The sequence below is a fragment of the Perognathus longimembris genome, chromosome 2 (genome assembly GCF_023159225.1).
Source record: "Perognathus longimembris pacificus isolate PPM17 chromosome 2, ASM2315922v1, whole genome shotgun sequence".
NCBI classification, from domain to species: domain Eukaryota; kingdom Metazoa; phylum Chordata; class Mammalia; order Rodentia; family Heteromyidae; genus Perognathus; species Perognathus longimembris.
In genome coordinates, this window is record NC_063162.1 from 66,898,131 (window position 1) to 66,919,781 (window position 21,651).

Consider the following 21,651-nt stretch of genomic DNA (forward strand, 5'->3'; position numbering starts at 1 on the left):
TATTCAAAAAAAGCAGGAAGTGGAAATTTGGCTCAAGTGGTAGAGCACTAGCCTTGAGCACAAAGAGGCTCAGGGAGTGTGCCCAGCCCCCCCACCCAGCATTAAAAGAGAGAGGAGTGGAGGAGGGGAAGGAAGGAAGGAAGGAAGGAAGGAAGGAAGGAAGGAAGGAAGGAAGGAAGGAAGGAAGGAAGGAAGGAAGGAAAAAAGATAAATGTATACTGTGGGGCCCAACAAGCAGAATCAAATTTGACCTCAAGGCCTAAGTTCCAACTGATGGATATGCCAGAAAGCCAGTTGTCCAGCATGCAATTCACTTGTGGAGCCATCACCTCACCTTTTCTGCCTCCCCAGCACAGACGGGGGCCTCACTGGGAGAAAGGGCAGGGTAGGCTCCCAGGCCCACTCCCAATTCCAGAGCCAGACTCCTCGTTGCCTTACATAAGGACTCAGTAAAAAAGTCCTTGTCATCTTTCCTTTTCCAAGCAAAAGCCAGCGCCATGCAGCAGATCTGGAGAGAGGAAGGAGATTGCACCCACAGTCACTGGAGGCCCAGCAGTGTCTTCTTGGTCCTTTGTAGACAGTAGGTTCCATCTAGTTCCATCCAGTCTGATCAGACACCCATGGCCACCACCCTTGGGTCCTGGGCCACCTACTAATCAAGTGTGGCCTGGCTCAAGATTCATATTCTCTGAGCCTCAGGAGCAGTTTATTCCCATAGGCTTTTAGAAAGATAGAATAAGAGGTTTACCTGGAGCTTAGCACAAGTCTAAGTTCCCAGGTTTCTCACTGGGTCTTAACACAAACTTCCAAGGAAAGTTAAGGCATTAGCAATGCACAACCACCCCCTCTCCCTTCCAGGTACCCTGCTCGCTCACCAGAGGCCTCTCTGCCTCAGAGGGGTATCTTACCATGAGTGGCTGGGTGACAAATGCACAGCAGACCACAGAGAGGGACAGCAGACACAGCCACTGCACACACTGTGCTGGGACAAATCTGCCCAGGAGAAAGTGGATCTGTGAGCACTCTAGAGGGAGCAAGTCGCCCTGTGGTCTCCCACTTCAGTAGAGATGAAATCTGAAAATGTTGGTCCCCCTCACACTGGAAGCCAGGGGCTGGGAAGTGGGGATGTGGCCAGGAAAGGGGTGCTTCTAGATGTGTTCCTAGATGTCCTTCTGCCGATGAGAGAAGAGTCCCTTCTCTGAAGCTGCCTGATGCAAAGACACAACTGAGTGCAGACAGGGCAGGAGAGGGCTGCAGGCTACACTGTCTCTACACTGTCATCTGTTCCTGCTTCTCCCCAAACCTCATAGAGCAAGTGTGCCCAGTGTCTCTGTCTTACAGATGAGTAAACTGAGTGATGGAGTGGGTTCAAGCCTCACAGAGTGGCTCAAAACATGCAGTTGGGAGAAGGGATCCTGTCAGAAAGAAAAAGGTTGGGTTGTAACTATGCATCATAGTCTAGAGACCACATGGAGTGACCTTGGGGTCTCTAATGGTGGCCCAAGCCAAACCAAAAGGGTCACACTGGGAAGTTATGACATATGCATCATAGCCCCTATCTTGCAGGCAATCCCCTCTGCCAAGGGTCACAAGAGAACAAATGGTTGTCTCTGGCCAGTGTGCACAGGCCAGGACCCACATTCTCAGGAGCTCAGAGGGGTCTTTCCTTCTTGGTGTGGGTTGTGTGTGTGTGTGTGTGTGTGTGTGTGTGTGTATGTGTGTCTTAGGGCTTGGACTCAGGGCCTGAGTGCTATCTCTGAGCTATTTTGTTCAAGGATAGCACTTACTACTTAAGCCACAGCTCCACTTCTGGCCTTTTCTGGTTTATTGAAGATAAGAGTCTCACAGACTTTCCTGCCTGGGCTGGCTTTGAACCAGGATCCTCAGATCTCAGCTTCCTGAGTAGCCAGGGTCACAGGCGTGAGCCACTGGCACCCAACTGACATCTGGTTTTATACCCTGGATTCATCCAGGCCTGGTTGCTGTTGAAGAGTTGGTTGGCAAAGTGGTTGTCTGGGATTTACATAAGATTCTCTTTGCTCACAACAAGTAGGAGGGGGAGAAAGAATTGCAATGGTGAATTCTTCTGGCATCTGTATTTTGGAAGTTTCCAGAAACAAAGGATCTCCTCACAAATGCCAGACTTCCATCAAACAACCTGAAGATACTTGCAAACTTCAATGGCTCACCTGTAGCCAAGGAATCCTGTCCCCATACCACAGGCCAGGGATACAAAGCTACAGATGATCAGGCCTGCAGAGCTCAGCCAAGGTGGGGAGACCCTATGCCTTCGGGGCATGAATCCTTCAAAGCCAGTGCTGGGAGCTAAGGCAGAACAAACAGAGAGAGCTGGGTTAACAGATCTGGTCATTTCTCCTCAGTGTGAGTGGAGCTGTATGGCTTCTAAAGATGTCGTGTTTTCAGATGGGTTTATGTCTGTTTTTGTTTTTTTTTAAAGATGAGACTAGAATGTTTAGTGACAATTAGCCAATTCCTTCTCTAGTCACACTACTCCTCTGAGCCCATGTTTTCCCAATGCCACTGGAGGATGCTGGATGGGGCTTCTCACTGCAGTCTAGGTGGGCATCACCTCGTGGTGGGGCAGGTTCATGGTGACTCTTCTCCCTCAGGGCTGTCTCAGGGTGGCCTGTCTCACGGGTCTCCAGCTCCAGAGTGGCACCAACTGCACCACTGTTATCTGCTCCCTTCCTCCTCATCAGGGCACTTCCACAAGGAATGGCTGGTGCAGGATGCTAGAATGACAAGGTTAGGCCAAGGTCAATGCCTTTATGGAGAGTTGTGCCTTTTTGACTGGGATGCTTTACAGCCATCTTGAGGGAAGGCTTGGCCCAGTGTGGACCTGGACATGCAGAATTGTGAAGGAGGAAGCAAAGGTCATGTTCCTAGAGGTCATGTTCCTATGGGGTGTCTGTTGGACAGTGCTGACTGCCTGTGGGCAGCTGTGTGCAGTCAGACTGATGGGCCCCTACTCTCTAAATAAGAGATTCAGTCAAGAGCATCAGGCTGGGAAAAGGGTTGGAAGGCCAAAAGGCCAGAGCCCCTTAGAGGGTATAGGACACACACCCTTAGTAGGTATGGGACACAGTGCATTCTGAGTGCCATACCCAGGACCAGGGGCCATGAAGCTGCAAAGCAGGAGTGATAGGCTGGGAAGTACAGAGGGTAGGCATGCTCTGAAACACCCCCACAGTAAAGAAGCACCTCTGTGCTAAGAGGGTGCTTGCACAGATCCAATTCTGATACCTTAGTCAAGACATTAGAAATTTGCCCTTCACAGCCAGGCACCAGTGGCCCATGCCTCTAATCCTAGTTACTCAGGAGGCTGAGATTTGAGGATCGTGGTTCAAAGCCAACCCAGGCAGCAAAGTCTATGAGACTCTTATGTCCAAATAACCACCAAACAGCCAGAAGTGGAGCTATGGCTCAAGTGGTAGAATACCTCCTTGAGCAAAAAAGGCTAACAGCACATAGGTCCTGAGTTCAAGTCCCAGTACTAGCACAGTGAAAATAAAAGAAATTGTCCTGTGCTCTCTGCTTGCCTCAAGTCACAGGGCAGCTCCTCCAAGCCTTACACCTAGCAGAAGGCTGCAAGATGCTGGTTAAGCACACATCCAGACCTTGTCGCCTCACAGCCTCTTTCCCTCAAGCCCTGCCTCTATTTCACTGGACATACACACAGGGCTTTCCCCCCATTTCTGGGGGACTGTATCCTCTTCTTGTTTGGCATCTATGCTTAGACCACCTTCTCCCTGACCTACCTGCACTTCCCTCCCATCTGGGAAGCAGCCCCCTTTTTCTGGAGGACTGACCCCAATAGTAGGGTAGGTGGTGGATGGATCTTTTCCTGACCTGATTTAACCATGACCAAGGGAGGGCACCAGAGAAATCAATTATTCTCAGTTAATGTTAGAGAATTTGCTACTGCGTATTGCTACACGCTTACCTTATAGGACTCCTGCACATCTGGTAATCTTCCGCAGGAATTAGGACCTGATTAGAAAAGAAAAAAAAAGGCAAATATATGATGCTGAATTAGGGTACCGGTAATACCTTTGGGCTTACCAGGGACACATTTTCTTCAGGTGATACTTCTTCCTGACCCATCAGAGTGAGCTTTTCTGAGAGGCATGACAAGGCTGGGATGATGACTTTCTGATAAAGCTATTGGGATAAAGACCTCATCCATCTGAGGCTGCCCCCGCAGCAGTGTGAGAAAAATGGGTAACTACAAAGCAAAAAAGAGCCTTAGAAGAAATAATGACAAAAATTACCTTACAAAAGGTTTTTAAGCTGGAAATATGGCCTAGTGGCAAGAGTGCTTGCCTCATAGACATGAAGCCCTAGGTTCGATTCCTCAGCACCACATATATAGAAAACGGCTAGAAGTGGCGCTATGGCTCAAGTAGCAGAGTGCAAGCCTTGAGCAAAAAGAAGCCAGGGACAGTGCTCAGGCCCTGAGTCCAAGCCCCAGGACTGACAAAAAAAAAGTTTTTAAAGTAGTCATCAAAACTCAAAAGCAGGGGCTGAGAATGTGGCTTATTGGTAGAGTGCTTGCCTGGCATGCATGAAGCCCTGGGTTCAGCACCACATAAGCTGAAAAAGCCAGAAGTGGTACTGTAGCTCAAGAGGTAGAGCGGTAGCCTTAAACAAAAGGAAGCCAGGGACAGTGCTCAGGCCCTGAGTCCCAAGCCCCCAGGACTGGCCAACAAAACAAAACAAAACTCAAAAGCAGGAACTAGGAAATACTGTAGTATTCCCTCCTTACTTGACAACTGCCCAGTTTACTAAGTGGAGGCAAACATACATTATGAAAAAATAGGATTTTTACTCATAATGAAACTCATTTGTGTGGGGGGATGGTACTGGAGGTTGAACTCTGGGCCTGAGCACTGTCCTTTAGCTTATTCACTCAAAGCTGATGCTTCACTGTTTGAGCCACAGCTCCACTTCTGGCTTTTTGGAGATGAGAGCTTTTGAATTTATCCTCCCTGGCTGGCTTTGAACTGTGGTTCTTAGGTCTCAGCCTCTTGAGTAGTAGTAGTTGTGAGCCACTTAGCTTTGAAATTCATTAAAATAAAAAAGGATTTGCAAGGTCAACGTAACAAGTGCAAAGGAAACGGATAGCCTAAGGGAAAAGATGGTTTTGAAAATATGGAATGATGCTCATGTGTATTTAAAATAGGGCAACGGAATGTCAGAGACTGACTTTCTACCTAGGAGTCTGACCCAAAGGACTAGCCACAGAAGGACAGCTTCTGCTTTTGTGCACATTACCCTGAGAAGCGTCCAGCTGTGTTCCTTTGAGGGCCCGGCCTGCTGCAGCCGGTGGACACCCTGTGGCTTCCTGTAGAAATGAAAAGTCTGGGTGGAAAGGGTGCACAAGCTGTGGAGGTCCATGCTGAAGTCCAGGTTCACACAGGCAGTCACAATACCTTGCTGAGCCGGAAGAGTAGTGACAAGAGATATGCTGCTGGTGAGGCCAGGAGGGTGTACAGGAGACTCAGACCAACAGATCTGAGAGTGACATCATTGGAGCCGACATCTAGAAGAGGCTGTGACAGTCCCAAAGTAGCAATTATGTGACTTGAAACACATCTAACCCCAAATGAACAGCCATTCTGAATTCCAAATGTATTTAACATGAGGACACCTTATATGAAGCTCCATTCCATGGCTTAGAAAAACCAGAAGAAATCATTTTCCCTCCTGACAAATCCTTGTAGATGAAACACATGTTTTCTGAGTGCCTACTTTTCATGAAGTACATGCTCAACTGACTTAATCCTGGTTGTAATTTGACAAAAAAGCATTAACATTCCTAATGCACCACCAGGCAGAAATAGTCAGGGCCTCAGTTCAGACAACTGGTCTACCTTCCAGGAACAACCAACCATAAGGCTCTTGTTGCAGGTTCCAAGCTTTTCCTAGTTATATATGAAAGTTTTTGTCTTTCTATTTGATGATACTTCCCATCTTTTGAAAGCTCTACCCACATAGCATTTTTCAAAAGAATGCAAATTCATAATCATTCCATATTTCTCTGACAACTGCCACCCACTGACAGACCACTGTGCTGGACTCTACTCCACAGTCTCCAGTGAATCCAGTGAGCTGGGCTTGCAGATGGGTACAAGTTCCTCCTCAAAAACAAGTCTAGCCATTTTTTTCACAGTCCAAAAGTCATGCTATTTTTCACCCCCAGAAAAGATTGCAATGCCATGTATCTGCTTGAAGTGATCCAGATTAATTTTCTATGTCCAATGAGGAGCAATTAGACCAGAGATACAGAGCAAAAGAACTGTTACCCATTCTCTCAGCAAGAGGAATTGTTAAAAATGCAAATAAATTGTCACCCTTAAAACAATTCCAAATAGCCTCTCTCTTTCCACCATCTGTATATCAAAGTGTACTTATTTTTCCCTTTCTATTTCTTCCTGCTTTGCCTGGATTTACTAAATAAAAATTTGCTAATCTTCCAAACAAAAAGCAAGCAAACAAACAACAACAAAAACCAAGAGTGTTCTCACAAGAAAACCCAGACTATCACCACCTCTGGGAAAGACAATGCATAACACCCCAGGCTTTGAGGCTGTGAGCTGCCCATGGTAGCTCCTTCCCCAGAGGCACCGTCCCACAGACATCTAGTTCATCTCTGGTCATGTCACCTGTGGGCCCTTCAGGAACACAGCTCACTTCTCCTAGTATAAACTCTCTTCCAATGATGGAAGAGAGTGTTGTTAATTATTTGCTTAAGAGGGGCCAGACTATGACTGTCAGATTTGGAAGCCACTGTAAAAACCCACTGTCTTCCACCTGCTCATGTCCTTTTGAAGTGACCAGGGCAGCGAGGTAAGCATAGGCACACAGTAGGCAGAAGGACACAGGCAGCTGAGGTACATGCAAATAACCACTGGAGGAAAGCCAGTTGTACACTGAGAGCCAGATGTGGGATTCCTGCAGGTACTCCATGAACTTTGAACAGAAAAGCTGAAACAGAAACCACACAGGAGAATGACTAAACAACAGGCATTTGTGTGAACAGAGTAAAATCTCAATTAATAAACCATAATTTTTCTATGCTGAGATTCCCAAAGTTTTGGCTTTTCTATCCTGGCCAGCCAGCTAGCTGCTATGTGGACACCCTATATGGCTTCTTGTTCTAGATCCTTCCCTCTCACCCTATTGGCAATGTTTTTCCACAGCCATGTTCTCACTACCCTGGACTCTGGCCCAGTCCCCACTAGCACTCATCAAGTTCCAGAATAAATCACCCCTGTCTCACTTGTGTGAATCACAAATACATCCATGCTGGCTCAGAGGCCTCCTCTCTAGAGCCTCCCTTCACTTCCCTCCTTTGCAATCCCAGCAGACTTTCTATTCTCAGGACTTTGCAAGAAACACTGTTGATTGTTACAGGTTCTGAGTACACCAAGGGCTGGTGCTGCCCCACCCATGTCTTCCCTCAGTAGCCCAGCAGGGCAAGATTCAGCAGAAGGGTCTGTTGCTCATGGAGCTGCCTCAAAGTTTACAAGTTTCAATGCAACTTGAACAATGCTAGGTTTTCAACACCTAACATTTGTGGTTTTTTTCCTAGAAAAAATATTGTTTTGCATAGAACTAGTAGCATCGAGCAAGAAGAATAACAAATGTGCACCAGTGAAATAGTTAAAAGATTATGTTAACAGAATGCTTTGTAGTGTGTTGGCCAGCGAGTGCAGGTGATTTATAGGACACAGTCAAATGGACAGACAGTTACACTAGTAACTTCAGGTTTCTCACATAAAGTTTTCAAGCAATAGGCTGGAGAAGAAACAGCGTAGACTTTCTAATTCTCCTATGACTATTCAGTCAGCAAAGTTTCTCTCTCTCTCTCTCTCTCTCTCTCTCTCTCTCTCTCTCTCTCTCTCTCTCTCGTAGGTTGTGGGGCTTGAACTCAGGGCCTGGGCACTGTCCCTGAGCTTTTGTGCTCAAGGCTTATGCCCTACCACTTGAGCCACAGCTCTACTCCCACATTTCTAGCGTGTGTGTGTGTGTGCATGCGCACACATGTGTACACGCTTAATTGAAGATGAGTCTCACAGACTCTCCTGCCCAGGTTGGCTTTGAACCACAATCCTTAGCCTCCTGAGTAGCCACCAGTACCTGGCTCTTAGAGCTCACTTGTTTTCTCTCTCTCTCTCTCTCTCTCTCTCTCTTTTCTGACTGCTCACTTTTAAATCTAAGATTGAGGGGGAAATCTCAACATTTTTATCACAACTTTGTAAAATAGATTCACAGGCAGGGAAAGAACAAAAGGAAACATAAAAACCCAGTTTTATAGTCTGGAGATTATGGACTATTTTTAGATGTTTTTTTGTTTGTTTGTTTGCTTGCTCCTGGGGACTGATTTCTTGCTATCTGAGTCCTGACCCCTTCTGTATGCTATGAGAGTTATCTGGGTTGTTTGGGGCATTAAAAAGTCTTTACTATGAAGCCTCAAACTGCAGACCAGGAGCTACAAATTCCAAAACTGTAATTATCATTACAGTTAAAAGAAGAAATGCATTTCTGTGATGATTACTAATTGGCAAAGATGATTAATCCATGCTTGGATGGCCTCTTTATGCATGCAAATTTAAGATAAGGATAAATTTATGATAACTTAAAAACAAAAATGATGCAGTTAACTTTCTAATGGTTTAAAGAAAAACCTGTGCTGAGAGCTGCAGACTATACGTAGGCTTCATGGGCCAGTCAGTCCTGCTGTGGAACAACTCGGCCTAGAGGTTACCTTACCTTCTGAAAGCCGAGTCCACAGCGCAGGCAGGTGAGCTCCCGCTCCACACGGCCATCAGCTTGGCTTGCATCCAGCCAGCACTGGGCAGGGAAGAACCAGCCGTGTCCTGAGCACAAGTCCTTCACCATGACATGGCTGATGAACAAGCTGGGGGAACAGCCCTGGCAGTCATGCCACAGGCGGATCTTCTGGAGTGGGCCCAACTGGGCAGATACACTGGTAACACATACAACAATGTCTTATCACCTACCTGGGCAGGATGGAGTGGATGCACCATCAATCTGGAGCCACGCTCAGGGCACTGGTGGTCCATGAGGGGTGATTGCAATGGGCCAGTAAGTCGCTATCACACAGAGTGTCAGGTGAGATCCCCAGCACACAGCCAGTGGACAGTGGGTCACACTGAGCCATGACCAGTATGACCTCCAGGTCCTCCATCTCTGTCGCCCCCCCATCCTCATTTTTGCTTTGCATGGTCTCAAGAGATTACCCATTATCAAGCGTCATTTAACAGAATTAAATGGGATATTCCAGAAATAAACTACTCATATCTTTTAAATACATGTTATAACAGTATATTATTATAGTCATTTTGTTTCATTATTAGTGATTACTAATTTTCTACTGAGCTTCATTAGTGGCTTTCTCTCAGATATGCATAAAAGAACAAACAGTAGGTATGGGGTTCAGTACTGACTGCTGTTTCTAGAATCTGCTGGGAGCTACTGTTGTTTCTCTATACAAAATTCACTGAAATAAAATCTATTTATATCTGGCATGAATTAATCTGAGGTTAATCTAAGACAATATTCCAAGTCAGTGGATATTATCAATGAAATTCTCCTAAATAGCTGGGGTGGAGGGGTGGGGGTGGGGGGGCTTCAGTTACTTTTGTATGTTTTAAGAATGTCAGGGGCTTAGACATTAGTTTTTGACATGCCTTTTTCTCTCCACCTCATTACTATTGTCACACAATATGTCACTGCTAGCCAAATCTGGGACAATACTAATTAATTCAAGCAGATTTAATGACATAGAAATACTGTGCACATAAAATTCACGTCTGCTTAAGCGAGACACTTGGTGGCTCCACTTCTATATAATCCTAGCCACTCAGTAATGGGCTGAGACCTGAGGAACACAGCTTGAAGCCAGCCAGCCCAGGCAGACAAATCTGAGAGACTCTTCTCTTTGTTAACCAGAAGAAACAAAGTAGAAATGGATGTGTGGCTCAAGTAGTAGAGTTCTAGCCTTGAGCAAATACGTTAAGGAAGAGCTGGAGGCCCTGAGCTGAACTTCTAGGACTGGAACAAACATAAAAAGTTTAAATATCTTCTCCCTCCCACTTCCCTCCTTCATTGAAAGAAACTATTTCATCTACCCCAGGTAATACTAGGATAAATTTTAAAAATAGTTTGTAAACCAGTGATTACAGATCAATTTTCTCCATTCTACTTATTTTGGTTTGGGGCACCCCAATTCTGACAGGCTTCCTTTCCCAAATCTATGGCTGAAAAATGCCAGATACCTCAGGATGAAAGTGTGCTTGGAATTCCCTGGGTGCAGGGGCTTCTCTGAAGAGCAGAGTTCTCTGGTTTCCGAAAGTCCATTTTCACCATATAGAACAATGAAAACCTCGAAACACAGACAAAGGGGTGGGAGGTCAGGGTGTGTCACACATACACAGGGCATGCTGGGGCAACACTTCAGCTTCCTGTCCCTCTACAAAGCTGCCCAACAGCCCAGGAGGAGGACCTGGAAATGGAGGCAGAAAAGTGGGCTCTCTCTGGAATTCACAGCATTTCCCTTACTAGGGAGGGCAAGGGAACACAGCAGTGAGTGCAGCATCTCACACCACACCCTTGGCCTATACAGCAGATGCTGGTGGAGAATGGCCACAAAGTGGGGGGAGGGGGAGGAGGAGGCCTGTGGGTGGGGCCAGTCCTGTGGGCGGGGCATTCACATCTGCATTATTAGTGGGGCTGAGTTTGTCTCTCATTGTTGAAAGTTAAAACTCTGATGCAGTATAATGTATCAATTTTTCATTTAAGAAAGGTAGTTATTTCTTGATTTTGAAATCCTTGCACATCCCCAAATACATATGCATTGTCTTTGAATAGTTACTAAATTTTGAGAGGTTTTTTGGCTTGTGTGTCTTTAGGCTGCAGGAATTCAATTTGTGTGTATAATGTAAAGATTCAAATGTTATCTTCTTCCAGGACAGCTATTGTCCCAGAACATTTTATTGAACAGTCTTCTCTCTTCTATCTGTGTGTGTGTGTGTGTGTGTGTGTGTGTGTGTGTGCATGTTTTCTTTTTGCTGGTCCTGGGGCTCGAGCTCCAGGCCTAAGCTCTGTCCCTGAGCTTCCTTTGCTTAAGGCTAGCACTCTTTCACTTGAAAGACTTCCTCCTGTCTGGTTTTTAAAGCCTGGACAGGTATCTAGGTGGTTTTTGAGGTCTCAAATCTGTCCCCCAAGCTTCTCAATCCATCTCGTCACGACTACACTCCATCACCTACAAAAGCTTCAAAATAAGTCTGGCTCTGTGTGCGAAGTCCCTGCTCTGTTCTCTCTTGAGCTGGCCTGACTGTTCTGTCTTGTGTTTTGTTCCACATGAAATTTAGAATCAGTTGCTCTCATTAAAAAAAAAAATCCGGGCTGGGGATATGGCCTAGTGGCAAGAGCGCTTGCCTCGTATACTTGAAGCCCTGGGTTCAATTCCCCAGCACCACATATACAGAAAATGGCCAGAAGTGGCGCTGTGACTCCAGTGGCAGAGTGCTAGCCTTGAGCAAAAAGAAGCCAGGGACAGTGCTCAGGCCCTGAGTCCAAGCCCAGGACTGGCAAAAAAAAAAAAAAAAAAAAAAAATCCAGAATAATGATTAAATTTAAGTTGTTTATGTCTTGGGTTGTCATCTCTAAAAGGAATAAAATGAGTACACTAATAGAACTTAAGTCACAGCATCAGCCTTCTTACTGATATAATAGAGTAATTTGGAGAGAAATGGCAAAGGAAAACGAGCTGTCAAACCATGAATAAACACAGCTCTGGGCAAGATCTCTCCACGGTGGCCTGGCATGGGTTTGGCGAGTTCGCTTACAGGCATCACGCAATTGTGTGAAAGATGAGAAGAATCTTGCCTCTTATGATGTGCAATATAAACTCTTGCTGTTTGTAGAGATGATTGATGATCCCCCCATCATGGATCCTGCATATTTGTGAAGTGTGTTAGCTTTAATGATGTTCCTGATGATTCATTTGCTGTTGTATGTGACAAGCATAGCCAGAGTAGTTAGCTATCTCTCTCCCTGCTTCTAGATGGCTCCATACCCCCTTCTCCATGTCTCAGTCCTGTCAGCTCCAGAACGTAAGCACAGTGCCTCTGGAAGCGGAGGGGTGAGTTACAAGTGCAGATGAATGGAAGCACATCTGCTCACACACACAGTGCTGACTAAGGCTCGTGTTGGCCCCTGCAGGCCTCTTCCACAGCCCACTACACTACAGATACTCCCGTAGGCTTGTGGGCCAAGTCTTTCCCTCTGTTCTCCCACCACTTCTCTTAGTCCCCACCCTCTACCTCATCCTCCACCTGCTCCTTTATGCACAAACTAGCCATGCGCTCACCTAGCGAAAAGTTGGTATGGACACTTCTGATCTCTTCCTCCCTTTGGACTGTGGGTCATGGACCCAGTGTTAACTCAGAGGTATAACTTCGTTCTCAAAGTCTCTGAGACAGAACTTTGTGTCTGCTGGCTGCTTTCCATGGTGCAGATGGAAGGAGATGGGATTTAAACTGACAAAAGGAGATAAATTGACCCTTTTGCCCTTATGGATGTACAGTTTGGGAATGGTAGGGGAAAGGATGGACAAGTCTCAGCCCAGAACCTGGGATGGGGCCCATGGTGACAGATAAGTGACTGCGGGGCAGCTGAATTATCAGATTGTTGCTGTATGTGTACCAGTATGAGGGCTTGAGTTCAAGGCCTCACCCTCTAATTTGGCTTGTTTGCTCAAAGCTGGCACTCTACCACTTGAGCCATACCTCCACTTCTGGGTTTTGGCTGTCAAATTGGGTATGAGTCTCACAAACTGTTCTGCCTGGACTGGCTTTAAACAGTGACCCACAGATCTGTCTCCTGAGTGGCTAGGATTGCCCAGCCAAATGGTCACTTCTGGTGCTCTCCAGGCCCATGCACACTCTTGGGTCCCACTAGAGACCTCCCCAGGAGCCTCATGTTACCTTTGAGGTAAACTGGCTCATGGACCGGAAGCCAGTGGCCATGACAAGTGCATACAGGTGGTGGCCAGGTGGTGTGTCTTCTGGCAGAACGATGTATCCAGTTTTCTTTTTGTTGTGACAATCTACATGTCTGTTTTTAGTAACCAAAAATCCATAAAGAATCACAAAGACCACAATGAAAATACTGGGAAGCAGGTTTTGTGGGTGTCTGTAAATAGGAAGAGAAATAGCGACTCATGGACACAGACATCGAGAAGACCGACCTTTCCGTGCTGTACCCAGCCCTTGTTGGTGTTCAGTAGTGTTATTTAAATCTGTACTTGAGGCTGCATGGAGAAGGCTCTGCAGAACTGAACCGTCTGGTGGGTAGTGACCAGCCCCTACAGCCTGGACTGTGGTTCAGCTTCCACAGGTGTGTGCGTGGAGGTGGTGGTGGGGAAACCAGCCCCTATAACCTGGACTATAATCCAGCTTCCACAGGTGGAGGGGGCAGCTCCTACAGCCTGGGCAACGATACAGCTTCCACAAGTGGCAGGGGGGGGGGGGGCTATGAGCCTTGCTGGGTTTGAGGAATAACTTTGTGCCAAATGTGGACACCATCACCCTGCTCTTGTGAAGACTCAGGGATGCAACCTGCGTGACGTGCTATAGCAGATAGCCCCAGAATGTTCTCCCCCTTTTCTCCCAGCAGAGCAGCTCCTGCAGTCTCAACTGCATCCCACCTGTCTCTGTAGGTGGCACTGGCTGCTCCCTACTGGTGGGCCCATCTGCCCTGTTCTCCTACAATCAGTGTGGGCTGGGATAGAAAACACTCAACCCCTGTTGGCCCTGATCCTCAGCCTTCTGAGTTAGCTAGCTGTGAGCCACTAGCACCTGTTTTTTAGGTTTGCTTATGTGTGTGTGTGTGTGTGTGTGTGTGTGTGTGTGTGTGTGTGTGTGTGTGTACATGTTTAATTGGTCATAGGGCTTGAATTCAGGGCCTAGTCACTTTCCTTGACCTTTTGTGCTCAAGGCTAGCACTCTGCCACTTTGAGTCACAGCTCCACTTCTGGTTTTTAGGTGGTTAATTGGAGATAAGAGTCTCACGGGTTTTTTTGCCCAGGCTGGCTTCAAACCTCAACCCTCTGATCTCAGCCTCCTAAGTAGCTAAAGCTACAGGTGTGAGCCACCAGCACCTGGCTATCTTCTTAGCTTTTTAATGAGAAAGACAGGGAAGGTTTCTGCCCACCAGAGTTTGCTCTTGATTTGTTCATAGTTCAAACTCTAAATAGAGCTGTTCCATATAAGAGTGTGACTATGAAAATATCACAAGGGGCAAGTTCGAATTTAGCTGTGTCAGTGAGTAGAAACCGGGATGGGAAGGCTGTCCCTGTAGATTTAACCCAATCAGAAATAACTGATCAAGTTCCCATTGAGCCAGAGCTAAACTTAAATATAAGTAAAGTCTGTTGACTTTCTTGCATTCATAAATCTCTTACCTGTGGATGTAAATATAGACAAATATTTCAGCATAACATTTAAAGAAAATTAGTTACTAATATATCTATCTCAAAATAAGCAACCTGATTTCCTGTAGCTGCTTAATTACCGGTGGGCATCTTGAGCAGGCAGTGGTAAAGCAAAACCCAGTCGTGGTTCAGAATGTGGCACTTACTTTTGTAACTCGGAAATGTCACTCACTTCAAAACTGGCATTCAGCTTATTCCTTAGGAGAGAGAATGATGCCAGGCGATGGTAGCTACAAGAAAAATGCCAATTAGGATACCAGACATGGAAGGAACAACTGTCTCCAGTGTGATTGTACACCAGCAAAGAAATTCCAATCATCATCATTTGATCATGTAGGCCCGGTTTATAGAGTTCATGTAAAACCAAAGTTAGTGCTAGACACTGATGGGTCGCACCTCTCATCACTCAGAAAACCCATCTCAATTCTTGTATTCCTTTCCCTAAGAGCTTATTCTCAGCTTTACAAATAATCCTGTCATTGTGAACAATCATAACAAATACCTACTTCACCCACATAATCACCATGTGTTATTTATTTTTGTACCCCTGGCTCTTAAAAAGATTCCTAGCAGGAAGTAGGATGTAACAGAGAAAGGATTGCATTAGTGCATAATTTGTTATCAAAATGGAATACTGGACCATTACCAGGAAGTTTGAACAGTGCCATGTAATTAGAGGGTGTGACACAGGAAAAGCAATAACCATCTATATATTTCCAAAATGATGGGACCTGGACATATTTGACAAGAAACCCTAGTAAACAGTTTCTTATGGTTCAATTGGACTTAAGATGATGATGATGATGATGATGATGATGATGATGATGATGATGATGATGACGATGCTTATTATTTACTTATTTGTTTCTGGTCCTGGGGCTTGAACTCAGGGCCTGGGCACTGTCCATGAGCCTCTATGTGCTCAAGGCTAGTGCTCTACCACTTAAGCCAAAACATCACTTTCAGTTTTTTTCTGAGTAGTTTATTGAAGACAAGAGTCTCACAGACTTTCCTGTCTAGGCTGGCTTCAAACCAGGATCCTCAGATCTCAGCCTCCTGAGTAGCTAGGATTACAGGGGCCACTGGTGCCAGAATAAATTTCTCATTTTTAGTCTTGTACATATGCCATAAGATCATCTTGCTCTAAGTTGTATTTCCCATGCCCTCCAATTTTTGTATTTTTAGAATAGTTTGAGGAAGAGTTTTGTTGTTGTTGTTGTTGTTGTTTTTAACAAGTTTCCTCCCTGCCCCTGCATGGAGGATCACTGGGAAGGAGCTGGTAAAGAATCTGGGAAAATAGTTGAAAGAAATGAAGTTTCCTTGTTTTCAGGTTTGAGTAGCTAGGATTACAGGTCTGAGTCACCAGCATCTGGCTATTTCTAGTTTTTAAAATTAAATGCTAGTTTATGGTAGCTTTCTTTTTTTGGTGGCAGAACTAGGGAGCTTGATCTCAGTGCTGTACATACTTGATCCATATCCTTATCCGTGTGTGTGTGTGTGTGTGTGTGTGTGTGTGTGTGTGTTCCTGGTATTTGAACTCAGGCTCTGGGTGCTGTCCCTGAGCTTTTTCTTTAGGTTGGCACTCTACTACTACTTGCACCACAGCTCTATATCCAATATTTTGGTGGTTAATTAGTGATCAGAATTTCACTAACTTTCCTTCCTAGGCTGGCTTCAGATCTTAGCCTCCTGAGTAGCTTGGAGTACAGGCATGTGTTACCAGTGCCTGCCTGTTTCATTTATTTTCAGAGTTGTCTCTCATTTATGCCTGGCCAGGCTGGACAGTAATCCTTCCTTTTACACTTCTTGTACTAGTTGGGATGACAGACATGACCACCATTGCCTAGCTTATTGTTGTTTGAGATTGGGGTCTTGTGAATTATTTTGCCTGAGTTAGCCTTCAGCTGTGACTCTCTCAATCTCTATTTCCTGTGAAGCTGTGATTACAAGTATGAGCCCTCACCCCCAGCTATCATTAAAATGTTGAATAATGTTACTAATGGCTGCATCTCTATTTCAGAGAGGGTGAGGACAAGAAAAATCAGTAAGTTAGGCATGTCATAGAATTATGAATTTTTTTAGGCTGATGATAAAAATATTTTCCAGTTTAGTAACATGACTGAGATGATCAGAAACTCCTGGGATGGCTGTACATGACTACACAAGGCACTTCTGGCCTCATGAAACTCACCTTCATGCCAGGCCCTGGGTTGGGGGATGAAGGACATCTCTACAGGTGACAGAGGTGGACAGCAGAGGTAGTGAGAGCAGAGAACCCCACTTGCCTGCCTAAAACTACACACCCAAAGGCTACAAGAATATCTAGATGGAATTGACATATCTTCCCCTTACCAACCTACTCAGCTCTCAATGTACTGGCATTTACGCCTAGTATGTATCCATTGCCATGGGGCGGGGGCAGGGGGAGGGGGGAGGAAGACAGGAGGATGTGCTCTCCTCCCAAGGCTGCAATGCAGACAGAGGTCACAGATTGTCCACTCAGGGCTGGAACAAGATGGCTTCAGCTTCTCACAGGTGGACACAATTGGGGAAAGGTTTAGGCCAAAGGCAGAACAAAATGCAATCGCTTGCTAAAATGCCTGGAGAATTCTTTACCAATAAGCCCATACCTGCAGTTAACTTTTCCTGGAGAAGTTCCTTGTTGTGGAGAGAAGCTTTCAGATTTCCACTCTCTCTTATCCCAAAACATGCACTGGAGCCATTGGAAACATACTGTATAGTTCACTGGCTTAGCAAAATTCTTGTTGGGAGGTCCTCTGTCATAGTCGGCGTCCAGTAGGGATAAATATCCCATGTTGGCTCCTAAGAAAAGAGAAAAGAAGAAATACCAAATCATGGTCGATTCTTACTGGTTGAGATAAAGCCTTATAAACATTGTGCATAAGCAGGACTTGAACTGACATCCCCTCATCTCTATCTTTTGAGTATCTGGGATCACAGGTGTCCCAGCCTGTCTGGGGAAATTCAATGAAGAATTGAATGCATACAGACTTTCACAAAGGCATAACAGGGTACTAAGAAAGGAAACAGGGCTGGGGATATGGCCTAGTGGCAAGAGTGCCTGCCTCATATACATGAGGCCCTGGGTTCAATTCCCCAGCACCACATATACAGAAAATGGCCAGAAGTGGCACTGTGGCTCATGTGGCAGAGTGCTAGCCTTGAGCAAAAGGAAGCCAGGGACAGTGCTCAGGCCCTGAGTCCAAGCCCCAGGACTGGCCAAAAAAAAAAAAAAAGAAGAAGAAAGAAAGAAAGGAAACAGTGTCCCTAGTGTTCTCCATGTCCCATGGCTCACCCTGAACAGAGGGCTCGCTCCATCCTCAAGAGAATGTTCAGTCTATCTCCAGCTGTCACTCAAGCCACTTCTTGCTTCTCTTCAGCCCCTCAGCCAACATGCCAAACACCGGCAGTTCCTGTCTGCACCTTTCCATTTGACTCCAGACTATCTATCTATCTATATCTATCTATCTATCTATCTATCTATCTATCTATCTATCTATCTATCTATCTATACACATACATACATACATGTATACATAATGTATATATATATATATATACACACACATATGTGTGTGTGTTTAAAAGCAAAATCACTTAACATTCTACTTATTTACAGTTGTTTCCTAAGATTTTCAAATAAATGGTATTGGGACAATTAGATCATAGCTGTTAAATAAAACTATGGAATTAAAGCCAGGTACCAGTGGCTCACACCTGTAATCTTAACTACTCAGGAGGCTAAGATCTGAGGACCACAGTTCTAAGCCAGCCCAGGTAGGAAAGTCTATGGGAATCTTATCTCCAATTAAAAAGAACCAGGGATGGTAATGTGGCTTAGTGGTAGAGTGCTTGCCTAGCATGCATGAAGCCCAGGGTTCGATTCCTCAGTACCACATAAACAGAAAAAGCCAGAAGTGGTGCTGTAGCTCAAGTGGTAGAGTGCTAGCCTTGAGCAAAAGAAGCTCAGGGACAGTGCCCAGGCCCTGAGTTCAAGCCCCAGGACTAGCAAAAACAAACAAAAAGCCAGAAATGGAGCTGTAGCTCAAGTGGTAGAATACTAACCTTGAGCTAACATGCTCAGGGACAGGGCCCAGGATGGACACAAAACAATAATATGGAGTTAGAGCTGGGTGTCAGTGGCTCAGACCTGTAATCCTGGGTACTCAGGAGGCTGAGAGCCAGCAAATTGTAGTTTGAAGCTACCTGGGGCAGAAAATTCCAAAATAACCAGTAAAAATGTAGCTGGGGAGTGGCTCAGGTGACAGAGCACTAGCTGAACAAGTGAGAAAGCACAAGGGTCTGAGTTCAAACCCTGACAAATATACGGGATCAGTCATTTCTCATACCATACACAATAACAAACACCAGCTGATCAGCGATCTCAATGCAAAAAATGAAATTGGACCAAAACAGAGCACAAGAACAGCTTGCTTAGAATTAGATATAAATGATAAATTTCTATGAATAGTTCAGAACCCAAACCTTTGTATTCTGGAAATGAAGTTCTAGTCAGATGTATAGCCAGCAAAAATCTCCCATTCTGTAGGCAGTCATTTTAGCTTATTAACTGTGCCCTTGGATGTGCAGAAACACTTTAGCTTGATGCAATCCCATTTGTCAGTTCTCTCTTTGGTTTGCGGAGCACCTGGAATTCTGTTCAGAAAGTTTCTGACTATGCCAATAAATTCTAATGCTTGTTCTACTCCTTCAAGATTTCATGTCTTACACTGAGGTCTTGGATCCATTTTGAGTTGACATTAGTACAAGGTAACAGACAGGGATCCAATTTCAGTCTTCTGCATATGGATATCTAGCTTTCCCAACACCATTTGTTGAAAAGGCTGTCTTTTTTCCAACATATATTTTGGGCTCCCCTGTCAAATATCACATGTAGGTGTATGGTTTTGTTTCTGGGTCTTCTAGTTTAGTCTATTGGTCTTCAGGTCTATTTTTGTGCCATACCAAACTATTTTTGTTACTTTAGCTTTATAGTAAAGTTTGAGGTCTGAAATTGTGATACCTACTACATTTGCTTCCTTTTAGGCCAAGATTTGCTTTTGCTCTTTGGAGCCTTTTGTGGTTCCATATGAATTTTTGGATTGTTTTCTCTGTCTCAGTGGAGAATAGCATTGAGATTTTGATGGACGTTGCGTTGAATTTGTAGATCACCTCTGGCAGCATGGCCATTTTCATGATATTAATTCTGCTGATCAATAAACAGGAGAAGGGGCAGGGAATATGGCCTAGTGGCAAGAGTGCTTGCCTCATATATATGAAGCCCTGGGTTCGATTCCCCAGCACCACATATATAGAAAATGGCCAGAAGTGGCGCTGTGGCTCAAGTAGTAGAGTGCTAGCCTTGAGCAAGAAGAAGCCAGGGACAGTGCTCAGGCCCTGAGTCCAAGCCCCAGGACTGGCAAAAATAAATAAATAAATAAACATGAGAAGTCTTTCTATTTCCTGGAGTCTTCTTTGATTTCTTTCTTTAGAGTTTTATAGTTTTTATTGTAGAAGAACTTCATTGCCTTAGCTAGGTTTATTCCTGGGTATTTTGTGCTTTTTTGAGGCTATTGTAAATGGAATTGTTTTCCTGATTTCCTTCTCTATCTGCTCAATGTTAAAAATACAGGAAAGCTATGGATTTTTGTGGGTTGGTTTTATATCCAGCTACTTTGCCAGCATCTATCTTTTTATTTTATTTTTCTACTAGTTTTGAAATGTCTTCCAACAAAATATTAAGGAAAAGAAAATAGTAAGTACAAAAACTTATAATTGCCATTGAGAGTTTGATTCGTTTTAAAAGGAAATGAAAAGCTATTAGGTGATTGAGTCTCAATGGAAAATCACTGTATCTCAGGATAATTTAGAGTGGAAGAGACTGGTCCATTCCCACAGGAGTCAGATGTCAACTCCTTGGAGAATGACTGCCTGTTGGAAATTGGTTTAAAGCATGTCCCTGTTTATCTTCTCCATCCTGTGCACTTTGCTTAAGCATGATGAGCTCCACTACCTTGTCTTCAGTGAGAGGAGACTGAGCAACACCCCGGTCATGAAGGCCAGCCCTGTGCCTCTGCCCATGGCTTCTGCAAGGATCTCCTGAGGCCCTGTCCATTGAGCTTCTGTATGAAGCACAGCCTCGCCTCCTCTCTGGGAGGAGCCCCTGGTGGCCAGAGGAGACCCAAGCAGGTCAGAAGCCAAGTCAAGATGTGTAGATGTGCAGAGACAAATGCTGTAGTCAAAAGGCTTGGCAGAGGTGAGGAATGAAGGGGAGGCTGCTGCAGACACAGCTGCCCTGGGGCCAGGAGAAGCAGGAGGAGCCACCACTAACAACAGTCAGGCCTGGTGCTCCTCACTGACACTAAGACAGGACACAGATTGCCCTTGATTGTGGGGTGGTTTTTACTGAGACGTGGTCTGAGTATAAGCAGGAAGACAAACATCTTGGGTGTCCGTGTCACAAGGAAGCAAAGCACTGCCATGTGTCTACTGGAGGCTCCACCCTCTCAAGAGAACTGAAAACAGAGCCCACTGACCTTCCTGCAGAGCAGCAGGTATATAAATGTCTATAGTTTGTTCATTCCACGGGTGGATTTGTTTCACAAGAAAATCAGAAGGAGTAGGCTTCTCGAAGAATCTAGAAGATAAAAATGAAGAAACAATATCTAACTTCTTTTCCTCTCAAACTCTTTGGGGCTGTCATTTGTAAAACAAAACACCCTTCTCCACCTTTAAGCTTGAGGCTGAGATCTGAGGATCCAACCCAGGCAGACAAATCTAAGAGACTTTTCTTTCCAATTAACCAGCAAAAAGCTGGAAGTGGAATTGTGGTTGAAGTGGTAAAGTGCCAGTCTTGAGCAGAAAAAGCTAAGTCAGAGTACATGGTTCTAAGTTCAAGCCCCAATATTGGCATAAAAACTTAAACAACAACAACCAAAACATAGCCCTTCTCATTGCAAGGAAGGTAGTGTGGGCTAGAAAGGTCCCATGTCCTTACTCTGTGGCATCATCCAGCCTCTTATTTAAAAAAATCGACATAATACATTCATTCCTCATTTTTTTTTTTTTTTTTTTTTTGGCCAGTG

At 45.0% G+C, this 21,651-nt stretch overlaps 1 protein-coding gene across 1 annotated transcript in view; it reads right to left on the reverse strand.

The window, feature by feature from the left end:
- Nucleotides 1-21,651, reverse strand: part of Pkd1l1 (polycystin 1 like 1, transient receptor potential channel interacting) — a 97,713-nt gene that overhangs the window by 26,488 nt on the left and 49,574 nt on the right. Inside the window, exons 26-39 of the mRNA XM_048337025.1 lie at nt 21,103-21,203; nt 17,176-17,368; nt 14,692-14,775; nt 13,038-13,245; nt 10,326-10,432; nt 8,797-9,013; nt 6,835-7,008; nt 5,454-5,573; nt 5,296-5,365; nt 3,965-4,011; nt 2,570-2,753; nt 2,190-2,325; nt 909-993; nt 335-508 (exon numbers count right to left, since the gene is read on the reverse strand). Coding sequence (XP_048192982.1) covers nt 335-508; nt 909-993; nt 2,190-2,325; nt 2,570-2,753; nt 3,965-4,011; nt 5,296-5,365; nt 5,454-5,573; nt 6,835-7,008; nt 8,797-9,013; nt 10,326-10,432; nt 13,038-13,245; nt 14,692-14,775; nt 17,176-17,368; nt 21,103-21,203 — 1,900 coding nt within the window. The remainder of the gene's footprint in view (nt 1-334; nt 509-908; nt 994-2,189; nt 2,326-2,569; nt 2,754-3,964; nt 4,012-5,295; nt 5,366-5,453; nt 5,574-6,834; nt 7,009-8,796; nt 9,014-10,325; nt 10,433-13,037; nt 13,246-14,691; nt 14,776-17,175; nt 17,369-21,102; nt 21,204-21,651) is intronic.